Genomic DNA, 17,386 nt, shown 5'->3' with positions numbered 1-17,386 from the left:
CAATAATAAGTAAGCTTAAGAGAGCGTGTGCATGGTCAGTAAAATCCATCCTAGGATGCATAAAGGGATTTCTGGATGAACCAGCAGTGTGTGTGAGTTGTGTGTGTGTGTAGTGACAGATTGTTGGGAGTAAGAGATAGATCTGACACGTGCAGGTTACAAGCAGACTTAAAGGGTTAGTGTTGAGAATTTAGTGGTGAAGTTGCATGCTGCAGGTGAATCCCCCTCACCTCACACTCCTCTTCCAAACATGAGAGAGAACCTGTGGTAGCCTTCAGCTGTCATAAAAATTCAAAAAGTGTTCAGTTTATCCAGTCTGGGCTACTGTAAAATACATGGTAGCCCCCTAAGAGCAGACCCCCTCATGATGTAGATATACATTATTTAAATATGAAGGGCTCATTCTAGGGTAAAGAAAACAACAATTCTTACAATTTACATGAAACAGCCTAGTGAAAACATCACCAGGATTATTTAATATTCAATTTCTGCCAATAGATCATTTCACACTGGATAATTGAACTTAATATATAAGACATCATCAGTCGGCATCTTTTATCAAGCCAAATGGACCTTTCCTCAGTTAAAAGCAGCGCATTGCCACAGTCAGAAGTCAGGTTATGGAACTTGTACTAAATTGTACTGTTACAAACAAGAAACACACAAAGCCTGAGCCAGATCCTGATACATTTCATCTCCAGTCTATTGATGATCAATTGGATTGATTTTCAATTTTACCAAATTCTAGAAAGACTTTTCACTGGTGGCAAATAACTTTTCTTCCATGAAATCTTAAAAAAGATGCTCAAGAGATCTTCAGTTATATAACTGTTCTTCTTTATGTATTGTTGTCAAGGGGCAGTTCACCCTGACGTCACCCATGCGTTTGTTAACTGCCGTTTTGAAGTTTGAAGATTTTGACCAGCTCCATGCTGGTTTTTTGGATCTGGACGATACCATATCTGGAAAAGAGGATGGATCTGGAGTGGAGCGAGGGTTGGGTCTGAACTCTACCTACTCCAGTGACTGACAACACAGCGCCCCCCCCCCCCCCCCCCCACTGCTCCACGAGAACTGTAGCTGCGAATACAGTGAACTTCAATAGTTGCAGGTCACAGCTACAGCTTCATAGTTACTGTGTGTAAGATAATGTTAATTAGTGTTTAGTCAGGTAATCATATAATTTGCATCATCTGCATGTAAAGTTAGATTTACAGTTATATGTGAATGACTTCATGGGGTGATGTCACAGAGAGAGGTAAGTGTCAATCAGAAGCCATAGTTGGAAACGCATATAAATATATATATTTTAGTTGTCCCACTTTATCAAACATGATAGATAATCTGGGACAGTCATTTAAGTTCTCTGAATGGGGAAGTATGCATTAAGGGACAGAAGTAAAACAATGATAAAGTAAATGGACGTATGATCTGCAGTCAGACAGGAGTTAATGGTAAATACAATCTGCCCCTGTCTGTTTAAACTGATAACTAGCAGATAACCAGTTTGCTCTCTAGGACAGAGGTGATCCAAAGAACACAGAAGATTCTCTCCCGTTGTCTGCAGCCATTGGTTTAACCACAAGTGGAGAGGGCAATGGGCTGATCAACGATGATGGTCTCTGACCTGAGAGGAATGCTTGTTCCTTGAGTCGCCCCAATAGAAAATTACAGAATGAATAAGCTGTTGTTGTTATTGTTGCTTGCTGTCGATTGAATTTCAATAGATTTTTCAAAATGTGATACACCTTTAATAGAATGTTTTAATTAAATGTTATAGCTTCTTTATTTAGGGTAGAGTTCTTTATGAAAAAATACAAATAGTACAGTTGTGGCTGCTGTCACCAGTCTGTTCCTTCTTAAATGTGGCTGAACAGCCAAAGTCTAAGAAAATGATACTGTCTGTTATTCCCTTCTTTCTTATAGTAAACACATGGCAACATGTTCTCCAGAGGGGAACCAGAAAGTTGAAGTGATTCTTTCATAAACGTTATACACTTAATCCAAATATTTACAACAAGCTGAAAATAAAGATTCATTTTAACATGGACATACAAAGACAACAAAATGAATACAAATAAAAGTAACATAAAGTAGGTGTTGTAAAGTTGGTTCAGGACACAAACAATAGTCTGTGGTGGGAAGTAAACAGTGTGTGAACTGGAGTGAAGAATCCAAAAATGTATGGAAATGAAGTCAAGGCATGTTCCATTTAACCTTGTGCAACAGAGCTGGTGCATGTATCATCACATATGTTCTGTCGTATATTTGTCATGTCTGACGTTGCAACATGTGACAGAAACTGAACCTCATCAACTCCCTGTCCCTGCTTGTTCTGCTCCTCATTTGACTTCTGACCTTAACCTAAAACATGTTTTCACTTTAAAATGTAATTTACATTAGGATGATTTGCTTTTTGTCCCCATAAGGGAGACAATCCCCCATAATGTGACTGTATTAACAGCTTAAGGTCCCTGCAACATGAGTAATGGCTGCACGCAAGCAGGCACACACAGTATGCAACAGCTGTGTCAATCTAAACCATTCAGATCTAAATTCCTGAGGATCCCTCCGATGAGACTGTTGCATAGTGGGTGTTCCTATAAGCTCTTTCACAGCTAAGGCAATAAATGCATCACTTCCTATGTGCCAGGGTACTAAGTGGCCTCCAGTGAATGGAGACTTTCATGGTTTTACAGCCCTGAGGTGCCCGGTTCTGGGCCCAGAGAAGGAGCTGACAGAGGAGGTCGAGGTTCAGGTTTCCAGGCTAAATTAAACCCTCCTGCCTCCTGAGCATAGCACCGACTCTCACACCAGAGACAAATCTCAGTGTCTCCATTAACAAGACAAATACAGACAAGCAGAATGGGGTAAAATTCCCATTCACTCCATACGTCTCTTTCCTGAGTTTTCTGGAGTCTCTCCATCTGTCTATGGAAGGATGTATAGCACTCGTACTAACAATCACTAAATGACTGGGTCGCAGCTTAAGTAAAAATAGCTGCAACATATACATCATCCATGTGTTCATCCAGTTTTCCCCTCAGATAATCGCTGCTGACAAGTGTGTGTGTGTGTGTGTGTGTGTGTGTGTGTGTGTGTGTGTACTTTGGTTTGGTTTGAAGCTCATTGTTGATACAACAACAGCTGATGCTGCTGCTGAACCCCTCATATCAATTGTCCCTGTGTGACTTAACCAGAGGATTTATAACGGTATTCACAGAGTGCAACTAATCTGGTACCTGGCAAGCAATACAGTGGATGGGTAGAGACATACAGGAAGTGTTAGTAAGGATAAAGATGGGTATGCCACACAGCCACACACACACACACACACACACACGCACACACACACACACACACACACAGACACACACACTCGTACACATGTACACATGACACAAAAGCTCTATAGTTTTGAGCAAAGCCACACATGATTGAATATATTTAGAAAATGTGTGCTTTTGTACCACTGGTAATGTTAGTTTAGATGGTGACGCCAGCATAAAGGTACATTTACATTTACATGTGCTGCTGCTGAATGGTCTTCTCGACCAAGTTTCCATTTGGAAGTATATTGCATACACGCTAAACGACCAGCGAAAGACTAAGGATGTTGATAAGTAAACAATGTGACAAAGTGCTGGAGAAGAAGTCGAGTAGGGCAACAAAGTTCAGTAAAGCTCCCTTTGCAAAAACATTGACTTATCAAACAGTTATTATAAACATTAACTTGGTTGGCGGCAAACGTAAATGTTTGCTCTTTAACTATTAGCAATTAGCCGATTAGCCACATTCGCTATCTGGTAGGTTATCATAAAGCTAGCGGATCGTTACTATGGCTAATAATAAGACGAAGAACCAGGCAGCAAAAGTTATCAGTCCTGCCCGTCTGTAACGTAAATACACAATATTAAATTAACAGGATAACACAATTGTTTAATCGTTATTTAATTTTTTTTTAACTGTATCGAGCTGGAAATTCCAAAATGTCAAGAAAATGTTTTTTTTGCGTACTCCTGGGATCTGAAAACACAACCTCCTTGGTGGAGGTAAAGACCAGTGATGTTAAATAGTTATAGTAATGAATCAGTCCAGGCCCTACTGTGCCGACCAAACTGGGTTCACTGCACCCAATAAACAACACTAGTGACCTCAAGTTCAGGCTGCTTCTGGATCATAATGCCAGTTAACTACACCACAAATAACTCTGAACGTACCCACCTGCAGGGTATCCTGGGAGCCTGGTTGTTACAGTAGCTGCTTTGTTACTGTAAAATATAATCTATATTTAACTGGACTCATTTCAGGTCTAGTTCTGAAGTGGGAGCATCCCTGTGCTGTTGTTTCTATGTTGCACACGTTATTTATCAATATTTATCACTGTCTAATCGTCATTTAAATATATAGATCAAGTTACAAAAATGGAAATCACTCAATTGCTTGAGCAGTTGAGTGATTTCAACCCGTTACACACACTGTTGTTTGTCAATCCAGAAAACTGTTTGGCGTTTTAGACACCACCACTCAAAGTTCCAACAAGTACAAGTCACATTCACCCCCACACACACATTTATACAACATTTCTATATACAGCATGTTTTTCTATTACACAATTCAAACACTGTCAGCACAGACGTCAGAGGCAGTTTTGGGGTTCAATATCTGCCCCAAGGCCTGGGATCGAGCCACCTACCTTCTTGTACACCTACCCACAATCCACCTTGTTAAATTTAAACAAACCCCCCACTGTGTAATTCCAGCCCTGCATGCAACACTGTGACGCCTTCGAACCCCCAGCAGGTCTGAGCTGGGGACATATATAGCGCATCAGTGGCACATTCTGGCAGCAGAGCTGGACGTGTTTAAATCTACTGGCAAGCAAGCATTACATAAGCTGTGGGCTCTCCTGTGATTGACATTCAACTGTGTGGAGCAGTAAGATCAGACACTGGAGTGGACTTTGGCTTGTAGGCCAAACAAGAGTCAAAAGGACAAGACGATTCACACACACAGATGCTGAGTGTGACACTTTGCTGGTGTGTGAGCTAAGCACACTCCCCATACAAACGCATACATCACAGGGAAGCTGGATGACAAAAACAATTTGGTAGGGAAGCCAATCTCTCCTTTTTCCAACATTTACATAAATGTTCTTTTCAGATAAAACTCTTTATCACCGAGACACCAAATGGAAGACGTTGTGGTCAGTTGTGGATGGTTGTCTGGTTAAGGTCATAGTAGTTTTGGGAAGCATAGAGTGTGTTTTTTTTATTATAGAAAGAGCAGAATTATGCAAATCATCACTTAATTTTCTTTGGTTATTAATAAATTATTTCCGTTTTCTGGAGATGACTATAGTCTACTTTAATAGTGGTACTACTTTAGTATACTACTAGTTATGGGTAGAACATGAACCTCACTGAAAGAAAAGCTTAATACAAAACCCAAGTAACTGTTTATTATTTGATTGACGAGGAGGTGACGTCATCACTGCAGAGATCCCATTGTGGGATTCAGATTTATTTCTGCACTATCACTTAAAAGAGATTCTGCACGTGTGTGTTAAAATCATTGATATGAAATTTAGTTTGATGGTAGCTTTAATTTCACTTTTCCTATTAAAGTAATAAAAGGATTTCGCTAAGTCTCGTCATCGTGACATTTATCTTCAAGTGAGAGTCCTCTGATGAAGCAGGTTCATTATCAGACTGAAGAAATGTCATCGTGACATTTATCTTCAAGTGAGAGTCCTCTGATGAAGCAGGTTCATTATCAGACTGAAGAAATGATGGTTATAAACCAACTGTGGTCTTGTTTTACTCCATTCTGGTGGCGTTAGCTTTGGTATTGACCTCAACACACGTTCTCTGATACCTCTTTTACAACATAATGAGCAGGTTTCTAAATGTGGGTAAACCGACCAAAAAAGGCAATCAACTCCTTTCCCATTGCCATTAGAGGAATTTTCTATTCCCACCCCCAGTGCATCATGGTCGATGTAACAAACGTACCCCAAAACTGGCTCCTCCTAAATTCATCACTGCTGATCGGAGCCATTCAAAACCTGTTTCTACTGCACAGTCATTTGACCTGCGACTGAATGTTGGTTGAATCCAGTCATATTACAGACAGAAGCCAGATGTCAGTGGGTGATATTGGATTGTTTGACCAGTGGAAAAGGGGATTAAAGGAGAGAGGACACTGTATACCCCCGAGGAAAGAACATTACTGGTAGGGATGTGGCCCTTCATTTGTTATGGATACAAAACTAATCATGGTAATAACATAGCCTTATAACCTATGCAAACTTTTGCTGCACTTCAACTAACTTTTACTTTGTTACCACTCTGATCCCATCCTCTCATGCGCTTGCATTGCCATGAGAGTGAGAGCTCCAGGTTCTGGAGACAAAGGCTCGGCACCACCATGGTCCAACACTTGAGCAATTCTGAAGATGAAAAGTCCTCCACTTCTGAAGAGCCCTCTGGAAGAGAAGCCCTGCAAATCTGTGTCTATGGCCTGATGACGCCACTGACACTCTCTCTCCACCCCCCAGCTCCCTCTCCCCAGCAACTGCCCCCTGCCTTGTTTTCAAAATTATTCAAAGGGTGAAGTTTGGCTTAGAGTTGGAGGTGAAGTTACACTTTAACAAGGTTGATTGCCGCTGTAATGGGACTGAAGTTGATTCCTAACGTACACTGAGACGTAAGTCCGTTTTCTCACTTGCATCATTCTCAAAAACCTCTTAACCCTCCGCCTCTCCAATTCTCCCACCTCCTCAACTTGTCTGCTCGAACGACCGATTTAGCCCGGACCAGGTCACCTGATCCCTCTGTCCACCAACCACAGAGCTCAGCGGCTGAACACTGGGTCAGACAGGCGCACACTGCAGGATAGAACTGACACACTTCTTTTCACTTACACCCTTTAAACCACCAAACGGATGTAACAGATTTTCCATCCAATGCAGCAACAGTTTGCAGCTCTGATGTGGACAGTACACACACACACAGACACACACACAGACACACACAATTCAATCCGCATTTGTACAGTTCGCACACATGTATGGAGGCATAGATAGATAGATAGATAGATAGATAGATAGATAGATAGATAGATAGATAGATTTGACTCCAGACTCATCTAAGATGTCTTCCTCGTTCTGACAGCCGAGTCATCCAGCACTGGCTGCAGTATCGATAACAGATTCAGAATCAGGGATCTCGGCCCTTGACCAACTGAATTCTTTACCAATCTGATTCTTTACCAATAAAATCCTTGAGCACCACAGAGCTATAAGCACTGACCTCTTGATAAGTGCTGATGAGTGAAGTGGATCCCACCGACTCCTTCACGGTGCAACTGTATTGAGTTGATAAAGTTCGAGTGCAGATGCAGCCACGTGACAGAGGCCTGCAGGGCTACACTTTTTAAGACAGTGCTTCTTACCAGCTGTGGATATCTTTAAACCCAAACCCTCCCCTTCCTTACCTGTCCGCTCTTTTCCCAGCAGGATCACATACAACAACACCGGCGGCAAATGTACTGATCCAACGGGAACGATCCAAAAGCTAGAAGCAAAACTGCTGTGTGACTCTGTGGCTGCCAGTCATGGCTTCGTTGTCGGACGCTCCCTGCTCTGGTTGAGCTGACACACTGATTTACACACACACACAGGCAGGGGCATGTGTGTGTGTGTGCGTGTTCATGGGGGGTTGTGGTAGTGGAATGGGGTTAGGGGGAATCTGAGGCTGGTGGTGGGGTACTGAAGAGGCAAATTTAGAGCGGAGTAAAGTGTCAACAGTGACGAGCAGCACTGCAGGGCAGACTTCACCTGTCCCTGCGTTGGCTCGGTGTCTGCAGATGATGTCAAATCCAAAGTGACACAGATCACTACATTTCAAAAGAGGAAAAGGTGGCTGAGGTAACACGGCCGGAGGCTCGATGACCTGACTTCATCCAAGAGAGTGAGGCCGGGGCCAGGAAACCTGTCATTGGTGCCAGTGAGTCTTCAGGGGACATATGACACCCCTGGACGAGAGAGAGACAGAATGGGACAGAGAGAGAGGGGGGGGGGGGGGGGGTCAGGGTTTAAAACTCACATTAAAAACAGAGAACTAAGATGGTGTAGTGGAAACTCACAACCTGTTACAATAAGCACTTGTCAGTATATCTGTTGTTTCTCCTGCAAGGAGGAATGTAGGAGGTTATTGTAAATGCAGGTGGACTCCAGCCCTCTAATCTGGAGATGTGCAATCCAGCAGCAGCACTCCGTTTGTCCACTGTGACGGCAGCCGAGCGACTCTGGTCATGACTCAACTAAAACCGCTCTGTCCATAGTGAGGTGATCATTACTCTTGTCTGACTTCAAAAGCAACATGTATTCATTACAAAGATTAGTGTTACTCTTCAATATGTATAACTTTCACAAACAAAATCAGTCTATGCGATGTTTAAATTGCTTTATTTGTATTGAAGTCTAAGCAGGGGGCCTTCAAGCTCTGTTATTGAAATCACTAAATATTTTCCAGTAATCCATTCAAACAGATGTGCGTTCATATGGTGTCAGAATAATCGTAAAAATGTGTTCTCGACTGGGAAAAGTCACATGAATGGCGCCTCAAGTCATAACAATCACTTGAATTTTTGGTAAGAGTTACTGAATAGTAGAACAGTAGATTCTAATTTGAACTCTTATGATTAACTTTTGTATGTTAATTTAAATAATTGATATGTCAGTGACATCTGATCATTTTTCATTGCCCTTTGTTATTATGCAAATATCGTAAAAAAGTTTCATGTTGGCTGTGGCTGAGGGGTAGAGTGGTTGTCCTCCAACCTGAAGGTCGGTGGTTCGATCCCCAGCCTGACCCATCTGCACGCCGAAGTGTCCTTGGGCAAGATGCTGAACCCTGAATGGCCCCCCCATAGAATAAAGTGCTGCGAGTAGATGCACTGTATGAATGTGTGTGTGAATGTAAAACTGTACTGTAAAGCACTTTGAGTGGTCATCAAGACTAGAAAAGCGCTATATAAATACAAAACCATTTACCACTTCAATAGACACATTTTGTTTACAGTGTCCATGTTTTTTCCACATTCTGACTTCTAAACCCATCAGAGTCAGAACAATGATTTCACAAATTCCAAGGAGCATAATCTTGGAGGTAACTTGGGCCTAATGAAACATTCTATACACTTGCATTGTGGTAATTGTAGGATCCAGGATGTTTGAACTTGAGCCATCACAGCCACGACACATCAGGATATTGTCCCCCCTACCTTCTGACCGCTGTCCAGAGAGGATCAGAACATTTCTGAGGGAGGGTCAACCGTCCAAAGTGGATTAAAACCATCAGGAAGGATCTATGGCATGCTGTTTTGAGCCTTCAGACGTGGGTGGTGTTGTCATGAGGCACTGTCCCCTTGACTGTTGGGCAGAGTGATAATGGGCGGCTTTGCAGTTGCCTTGAATAGATGTTTTGACTTTGAAAGACAAAAGCATCAGTTGATCAGGTCACCGCAGGGAAATCAAAACAGCAAATGCTCCTGCTGATTGTGATTTACCAAGTGGTATGATATACCAAGTGGTATGAGCAAGATCTTCTGTTTTGACAGTGTGGTCAACAGAAAAAAAAAAAATCAATGCCCTGTTGTTGTACGCCTCTGCCGACCAGTGCAGTTTCAGTACATTTTTGTGGACTCACTCGTATGAGATCTATGTGAACTTTGTCAACTGAAATATATTCAGTTCATCTTTGAGTTCAAGCGACAACTGGTCAACATACCATGTACAACAAGCCAAAAGGCCAAACCATGTTTTGTAGGACCAAGTGACTTTGACTTTTGACCACTCAAATCTAAGATGAAGTGAACATTTGTGCCTAATTTGAAGAAATTCCCTTCAAGTGCTCTTGAAATGTTGCACTTACAAGACCAAAAACATGTTTTGTTAACAAACAGCGACCTCGATCTTTGACCTATGACCAGCTAATTTTGATCAGCTCACCTGCGAGTACATGTGAACATTTCTACCAAATATGAAGAAATTTCGTCAGGGCGTTCTTGAGATATCAGATAAAAAAAGTGGGACAGATGGACAGACAACTCCAAAACATAAGCAGCATTTGACTCAATTCAACGTTTTTATTGCTGTCTCAATGTCTCTGGCATCTTTACAAGGAAACACAAGTGTGTGTTCATCTCAAGGTAACAGGGGTACAGTCAATGTCAGTCAATCAAACATACTGTAGGTCCAGTGCAAAAAAGTAACAATCATCCTTACAACACAAGAGGCATGGAATAGAAAAGAAATATATATTCTGGAATACATAATATTAACATTTGTTTTTTTATAATCTCAATTTCTGTGAATTTTCAACACAATTGTCCTGTAAGTCTCCACTGACAAAAAAACTTCAAAATACTGACAGTAGTTGTAAAGTATTGGCTAAATCTCAACTTCTGGAAAATATCCCCCGTAAACAGACAATACTAGGAAATTGCCATCAGCCTATTGGTGTTTAACATTTGTTGCCATCATCATCTATAAATTGTCAATCCACCTGTGCAGTGTGGTGCTCCATCTCTGGCTCTGTCAGCTCAGTAAATAGTTTGACTTTCAACAAGAGTTTTCCAATGTTTTTTTCCTGAATCTACTTTGTGCTTCGAGGATGGCAGTAAATTCCTTTTTGCAATTGTGGATTTGTGTTTTTAAGCAACATCTGAGTTCGTTCTGTTACGTGACACCTCACTCAAGCCACCAGCGTCCTCCTCTAACTCTTCTTAACACTTCCTTCCCTCGCAGACTCAATTCTGCTTCAGCAAACACCTGCTCACAGTCTTCGTCACACCCTCCCACACACTTTCTTTTGACCTGCATTGCTCATCCGGACTCTTGATGGTACACAGGCTGGAGAATAACAGTTTCAGCACTTTGAACAGAACTACGTAACTTTTGAAAGAAGAAAGAAAATAAAGTTATGTTAAAAGAATGCACCCGTGATCAGGCCAGTACCCTCAAGAGCCTGACTCTGTCTGGTATGTCCATGGTAGCTTGCAGTGGCAAATGTTAGCAAACCTAAGATATTAGCAAGCATGTGACATTACTAAGTTACTAACCTTATGAATCCTTTCTACCTGTGTTTATGTTAAGTTTTAGCATTTAGCATTGTTGTGCACCTGCCACAAGTTACATAGCCTTGCTGTAAGGGAACATGGCAAACCTAGTGCATATTCATTCATTTTTCTGCATCATGTTTCCACCCACTCCAACAAACAGCAAAAGGACAGATTGGGCCCGATCTATGGTTTTCTTCATACGATTGGTACGTGTTAGATGTAACATAGAGGGACAGTGTGATGTGATGTTAAGGAAATAAGTTGATGTATGTACTAGTTAAGAAATGTGACACGATATGCATCTAGCATTAGTCTCCTATTCGTCATACTTAACGTCTTAATTCAGATGAATTAACAGAAAGATAAAATTACTCAATTCAGTCACGCTATCAAAAACGTCCCAATAGGCTGAAGGTGGGCTGGGGGTGAATGGAGAGACTTGACACAAGAGAAACAGAGACAATCTAGAATGAGACATGATGAGCAAACTGATCTGGAGAATTATGTCAGACACTAGAAAGTGAGACGAGTGCAGGCTGAGGAGAGAGCTGAGGGAATAAGATGCGACAGAGAGAAGAGATGTGTTGACAAAATGAGAGAAAAATAGTTGGTGGGAGAGTTGGAGAAGTGAGTCACAGCGAGCCTGAAACAGTGGAAGGTGTGGGAGGAAGTGCACTGATCTCTTTCTCTCTCATTAGTGACAGAGCTATAGTCAAATGTGCAGCAGACGACAAAGTGAAGCAGAGGAAGAAGAAGTCCATATCTAAAATCAACACACGGCTTCAGGCACGACACTGATTTAAGTTTGAATATGAGCTGATTTCTGGGCTGTTTCTTGGAGCAGGTGGAATAAAGAGACAGATTAAAAGAAACATATTGATCAATGAAAATATGATGTCAAATGGCAGTTTCACAATAATGATAATAAAATAAACTTATTCTCCTTAAATATCAACATAACATAACTCCAAACTCAGGACTAAATTTAGGAATAGTTTTTAGTTCAAATCATTATCAAATCTGTCATTGTTATACAATTGCATATGATGATTTAATTGGTATTCATACAAATACATTATTGGATGTATAATGTAATGAATGAAAAAAAGTAGCTTTTGATTAGTACGTGTTTGGCCGCACGTGTATGCGTATGCATATATAGGAGAAGCAAATACAGGCTTTACTGTACATTAGACAGTTGGTGGAATCACTGTTGTAGTTTAAGACTAATCTAACACAAAGTAGCACAGGGCCTGATGCTAATGTTACGTTTCTTCTGTATTGTGTAACTGAACGAAGTGGTCAAGATTTAAAAATAAAAAAGTGAACCCTTGTGACTTGCTTGATATTTAAATGAATTTTAATTGCTAAAAGTTTATTATGCAATACATGTACTGCATTGTATTGTATGTATCCACTAATTTGGACCAATATTGTGTTGAAACTTTACACAGCTAAGCAAATGTTAGCTTGCTTACCAAGAGTTGCTATCTTAGCCACATGCTAACCAGAAACCCTGCATTACATTAGGTAGCTCAAATAGTTCAACAATATTAGCCCATGTTAGCTAGTATTCTACATCGGTCAGCATACATTTAAATTCCTGTCTAACTAGATATCTGGTCCTGTGTTTTGGTAGCAACTGAGCAATATCAGAATGTTCGTATTCCAGTTTAAATTACTCTCACAGAACCAGCTGCTGTAATATGACATCAATAAAAACTCAATGTATCACTGGATATAAAACATTTGGCACAATGTCTGATAGTCACAAAACTAAAGATTAATTACAATATAGAGAATAACGTATAACCAGCTATTTAAGCTAAATCCGACGAAGGAATAAAAAGACTGGTTAAGTGAATATGAATCTGAAATTAACAAATTGAAAATTCACATTTGAAGGTAAAACCCAATAACTTCACTTTCGCCAAATCTAATACTGTCTTTATCATAAAAGTAGGCTAATTAAATGTAAGAATGCTAGCAACAAAAACTTGCATATTTGTAAGAATTAGCAACACACACCAGTTCAGGGGTTTTGAGGGCTGATATGTTGGTTGGAGTCTTTTGAACATTCTTAAATAATACACCCCAAACCCTTGGTGTTTTGCAGATATAGATTATTTTTCGTCAGATCTCTTTTCATTAATTATCAAGGGAAACCAATAAATCAAAGTCTTTGATCTTTGGTTTCTTGCTTTTAAGCTCATTGTGTAAATAAAAGAAAAAAATTGAAAAACACTAAATATTATAAAATGGAGCTTTTGACTTTTTCAGCCCAGCTAGCTGCATCTCATCAGACCAAGGGTCAACAAAAATAATTACTTCTCAACGTGACCCATTAAAAACAAGTGTGCATCCCATGTTGGGTCTACAAACAGATCTAAAGCCAACGGTTCGCAGTGATCTCTTACACACTGACTGGAAAAGAGAATGACTTGAAAGGTTTCCCACTTTGAAAAATATAAATAATTTCAAAGTATGATATATTACAGAAAACATGTAGAGAGAGGCCATTGTGCAAAGAGCCTGACTTATACATGTTGGAGAAAATCAACCACAAAACAGAATTCACATGATACTTTTTTTTGTTCTTAAACACATGGATATGAGCCTTCAGGTTCACTGTCAGTAGCTCATGTCCATGTTCACAAGTGTTCTGGGATCATGGAAATAACACTCTAAACTCTGCTTTGGGATAGAAGTTCACATTCATTAGCCTATACTTCTGTACACATACTGTACATCAAGATGTCCTGTCAATTACGCAATATTTAGAAAACAGTGCTTGTTACATCAGTATTTACACAATAGATGCAAGAAAACAAAAAAAGCATTCACTGCCTTTTTGAGTATAGTTGATTTGCGTCTTTACTATTAATGCTGTACATTTGAATTATGGCTCCTACAGTAAAGTTAAAGGCTCTCCAGGTCCTTAATTAAATCATAATAAGACTAAAGTAAAATAGTGCAGATCTGAAATAGAGCTAATGCTCAGAAAAGACCGATCCAAAGCGGTTTGCGTAAGAAAATGTATTGGATAAATTAGCATCTGATTTCAGGCTAAGCAGAGAAAGAATTTGAATCTCATTAATTAGGAACAGAATGGTCTGGTAATAGTCAGAGAACTATGGTGCAAGGATATTGTGCATCTTAATCCCGAATTTTGTCCTCACTATAAGGTTTGCATGGACAGTATAATTACAGCTAATGAAACAGCTAAATACAACTGATTGGGTCTATAATGGTAATGGTCATGCTGACTCAGTGTCACCCAGAGTAACTGTAAGAAAAACCCTCTTCTTTCAAGCAACCGCAACAATCTGTGGGATGACACAAGGTTACCATCCAGCTCAGTCCACATTTTGGCCCCAACATCTGGCCCCAAATGCCCAGATCATGTCCTCAGAGGGAACACGGTTGAGTAACAGCTTCTTTTGTCGCTTTCACTCCTTTTCGCACAGTGGCTGCTTGCATGCGAGCAAAGCAGATGATCCAGTCCAACGCCACAGCCAGGCAAATGGAAAGAAGTGAATAACAGATAAAATACAATAGTTACTGTTAACAATGGTGTCCTTCAGAAAAGTGAACTGATCCTGGAGAGATAAGCTGAATATGGTTAAAACTGAATAGACTCCTGTGGTGTCAGACAGATGGGTAGAGGACTCTTGAGGCCAGATGTTGACCAGTGATCTGGTGTTCATGAGAACTCGCCACATAATCAGAATGATCAAATGATGATCAAAGTGATCAGGCATGTAAAAGATTACTCTTCCATTGACAAGTGAGGCAACAGTGATGTCGCTGCAAAAATCAAGGATGGGGCGATGGATTCAAGCATTTTGTTCTGCCGCTGGCATCATGGTCAACTCAACTGTGGATCCATACATGGAAACTAGACATAAGTGATGCATCCAGGAGAATTGAGTTGATCCTTGTCTTCTGTCCATGGAGGTCAACACGAGTCTGCACAAATATAAAAAGGCATCACCAGGCGATCACAGAATAAAATAGGCAGACATCACCAGTTGATCCCAGAGTTCACAGGTCCAGTCATTACCAGCTGAACAGAGAGTTCTGTCCAAGAGTCATGAAGTAAATCTGACTGCTGCCTCCCGACTGCACTGAGGCGAAGAACACCTGCAAAAAAGAGAGACTCAGGTTCAGGAACAACATTGAAAGTCAACAAATGATATTGTGGTTGTGGGTCATTGACTATGCACAGTAGAGGATAATCTGCCTGATTTCTTGGTCCGATTTAGCCGTCCCAGGTCTGTGAGATCACTGCTCAGAAAAGGTTTGTTTAAACGTCAAGTGTGAGGTCCTGCGTCTTGACTGGATCATCTAGTGTGAGCTCTCATGATTAAAATATATAAAATCGATCACATCTGTCTTTATGTCTCTGGTCACCCACATTTTTAAAACCAGTTAAGATTTGAAAACCCTGTAGTGTGCAGCAGGTGCTACTTAGGTTATTTTGTTGTAAATAGATGAGTAATATTGTTCACAACATAAACAATATCTTACCTCACTTTTCAACAACAGAGAATTCTTCCTCTATGTCCACATACTAGATTTCTCAGGGGACTTTCAGCCATATCTCAGCAGATGGAGTTTTCTCATGGAGATTGTTCAGCTGTCAGCATGTTTGACTTTTTTCAATGTGAAAAGAAACAAGTGCATCTGCTAAGGACGGCGTGGCCTTGTGTGGCTGACAGTTCTGAGAGAAATCCAGTAAGTGAAACTTGATTCAAGACCACTGTGAACCCAGCTACAATTTCTTAGGTCAAGAATTACTGATACTGGTGCTTCTTAATTTTTATTAAGAATAATGTAATGGAAGCTCATTTAGTATAAATACCATATATATACATTTTAAACAACATAGTATATCCATCTAAACATCTACGAACAACTAGATTTAACATGACATTTGCTTGACATCTGTGACCTCAGTAAACTGACCACAGAGGTGTACTCTTTACAACACTGTTGACTGAACATGGGGCTTTTATTACTTGAAACAATTTGAAGGTTTACATTTAGATAATAAATGAATGTATGTGTTTGTAACTCCCACCTTGTCATTCCTCTCACAGAGAAACTTGAGTTTCTGGGCCTTTTTGTGCATGAAGACTCCCTCCAGGTTTCCTGTGTTGGCAGACCTCAGTTCAATGGCCTTTTCTCCCCAACCCATCACCTGGTTAGACTGCAGGTAGGCTGGAGACAGAGAGAGAGAGAGAAAGGGAGAGAAATGGGTTGAGTTAAGGTAGGACACCTGTGTGTGTGTTCAAATTGCTGAGGCCTCAGAAATAATAATGGCACCATATGCTGACATAGCTATTTTTGGAGTGGTACCAGGTCATCAAAAGTCAGGAGAAAAAGAAAATACTGTTTTGCTCTGGCACGTGGAACAAGTGGACAGTGTTAGTCGTCTTTTGCCCTCAAAATATCTCTGAGGCTCAGAGCGCTCCTGATGTTTCTAAACCTTTAGGGCCCGATAATTCATCACGTGCAGGACAAAGGAAACAATCACAGATCATGTACACTCCACCAACACATGTCAATAGCTATTTAATTTACAGGACACTCATTATGTGCTCTTCAGTTTCATCATTTATCCAATTGATATGTGAAGAAGGAAAGGCCTTTTGCCTCCTAAATTGTATTTATTTATTTGTTTATTTAATTTTTAAATGGTTATTATTGTCCTTCCCCCCATCTAACCTATGTGGGACAAGGGGTAGATAGGGGGTTCATGTCTATTGTATTTCCTTAAAAGTAGAATAAATATTAAATAAAATATTAAAAAAGGAAATCTGTATGTGAGGTCCTGGTATTATTCATGAGGTTGGGACCTAAATATGTTAATAAATTCACCTTATGGGGACCCAAAGCAAGTCAATATAATGGAACTCATTACATTTAGGATGAAGACCTGTTTCAGGAAAAGGTTTCAGTTAGGGTTAGGTAAGTAGTAACTATGGTTAAGGTTAAGGTAAGTCTCCAGGAATCCAATGTAAGGCAATGCCCTGTGATGTGTGTGTGTGTAAATATATTCCCTACAGAATGTCCTTGTGAGAATAATGACCCATCTACTGAAGCCAACACGCTCACATTGAGAATCCCTACCATTTTATTTTTAGTTCAACCTGTCCCAGATCTGTCTTTATAGAATCTGGTTCAGGGTAAGTCCTCTGTGCTCAGGACACCTCCTGGTCTTGAATCAGTGCATCAAACAGCAAGTCATTATAAA

General features: G+C 40.4%; 1 protein-coding gene across 5 annotated transcripts in view; it reads right to left on the bottom strand.

Annotated features, from left to right (window-relative positions):
• Positions 1-10,132: 10,132 nt before the first annotated feature.
• si:zfos-2326c3.2 (misshapen-like kinase 1) overlaps positions 10,133-17,386 on the bottom strand; it is a 68,576-nt gene continuing 61,322 nt past the window's right edge. For 4 of the 5 annotated variants that reach the window (XM_053429315.1, XM_053429313.1, XM_053429316.1 and 1 more), the window contains 2 exons: positions 16,211-16,350; positions 10,133-15,270 (listed from right to left, as the gene is read on the bottom strand). In XM_053429315.1, the coding sequence (XP_053285290.1) occupies positions 15,187-15,270; positions 16,211-16,350 (224 nt within the window). In that variant the 3' untranslated portion in view covers positions 10,133-15,186. The remainder of the gene's footprint in view (positions 15,271-16,210; positions 16,351-17,386) is intronic. The other variant, XM_053429314.1, reaches the window with a different exon arrangement.

This window comes from Pleuronectes platessa, chromosome 8 (assembly GCF_947347685.1).
Source record: "Pleuronectes platessa chromosome 8, fPlePla1.1, whole genome shotgun sequence".
NCBI classification, from domain to species: Eukaryota; Metazoa; Chordata; class Actinopteri; order Pleuronectiformes; family Pleuronectidae; genus Pleuronectes; species Pleuronectes platessa.
This window is presented reverse-complemented; position numbering and strand designations above follow the sequence as displayed.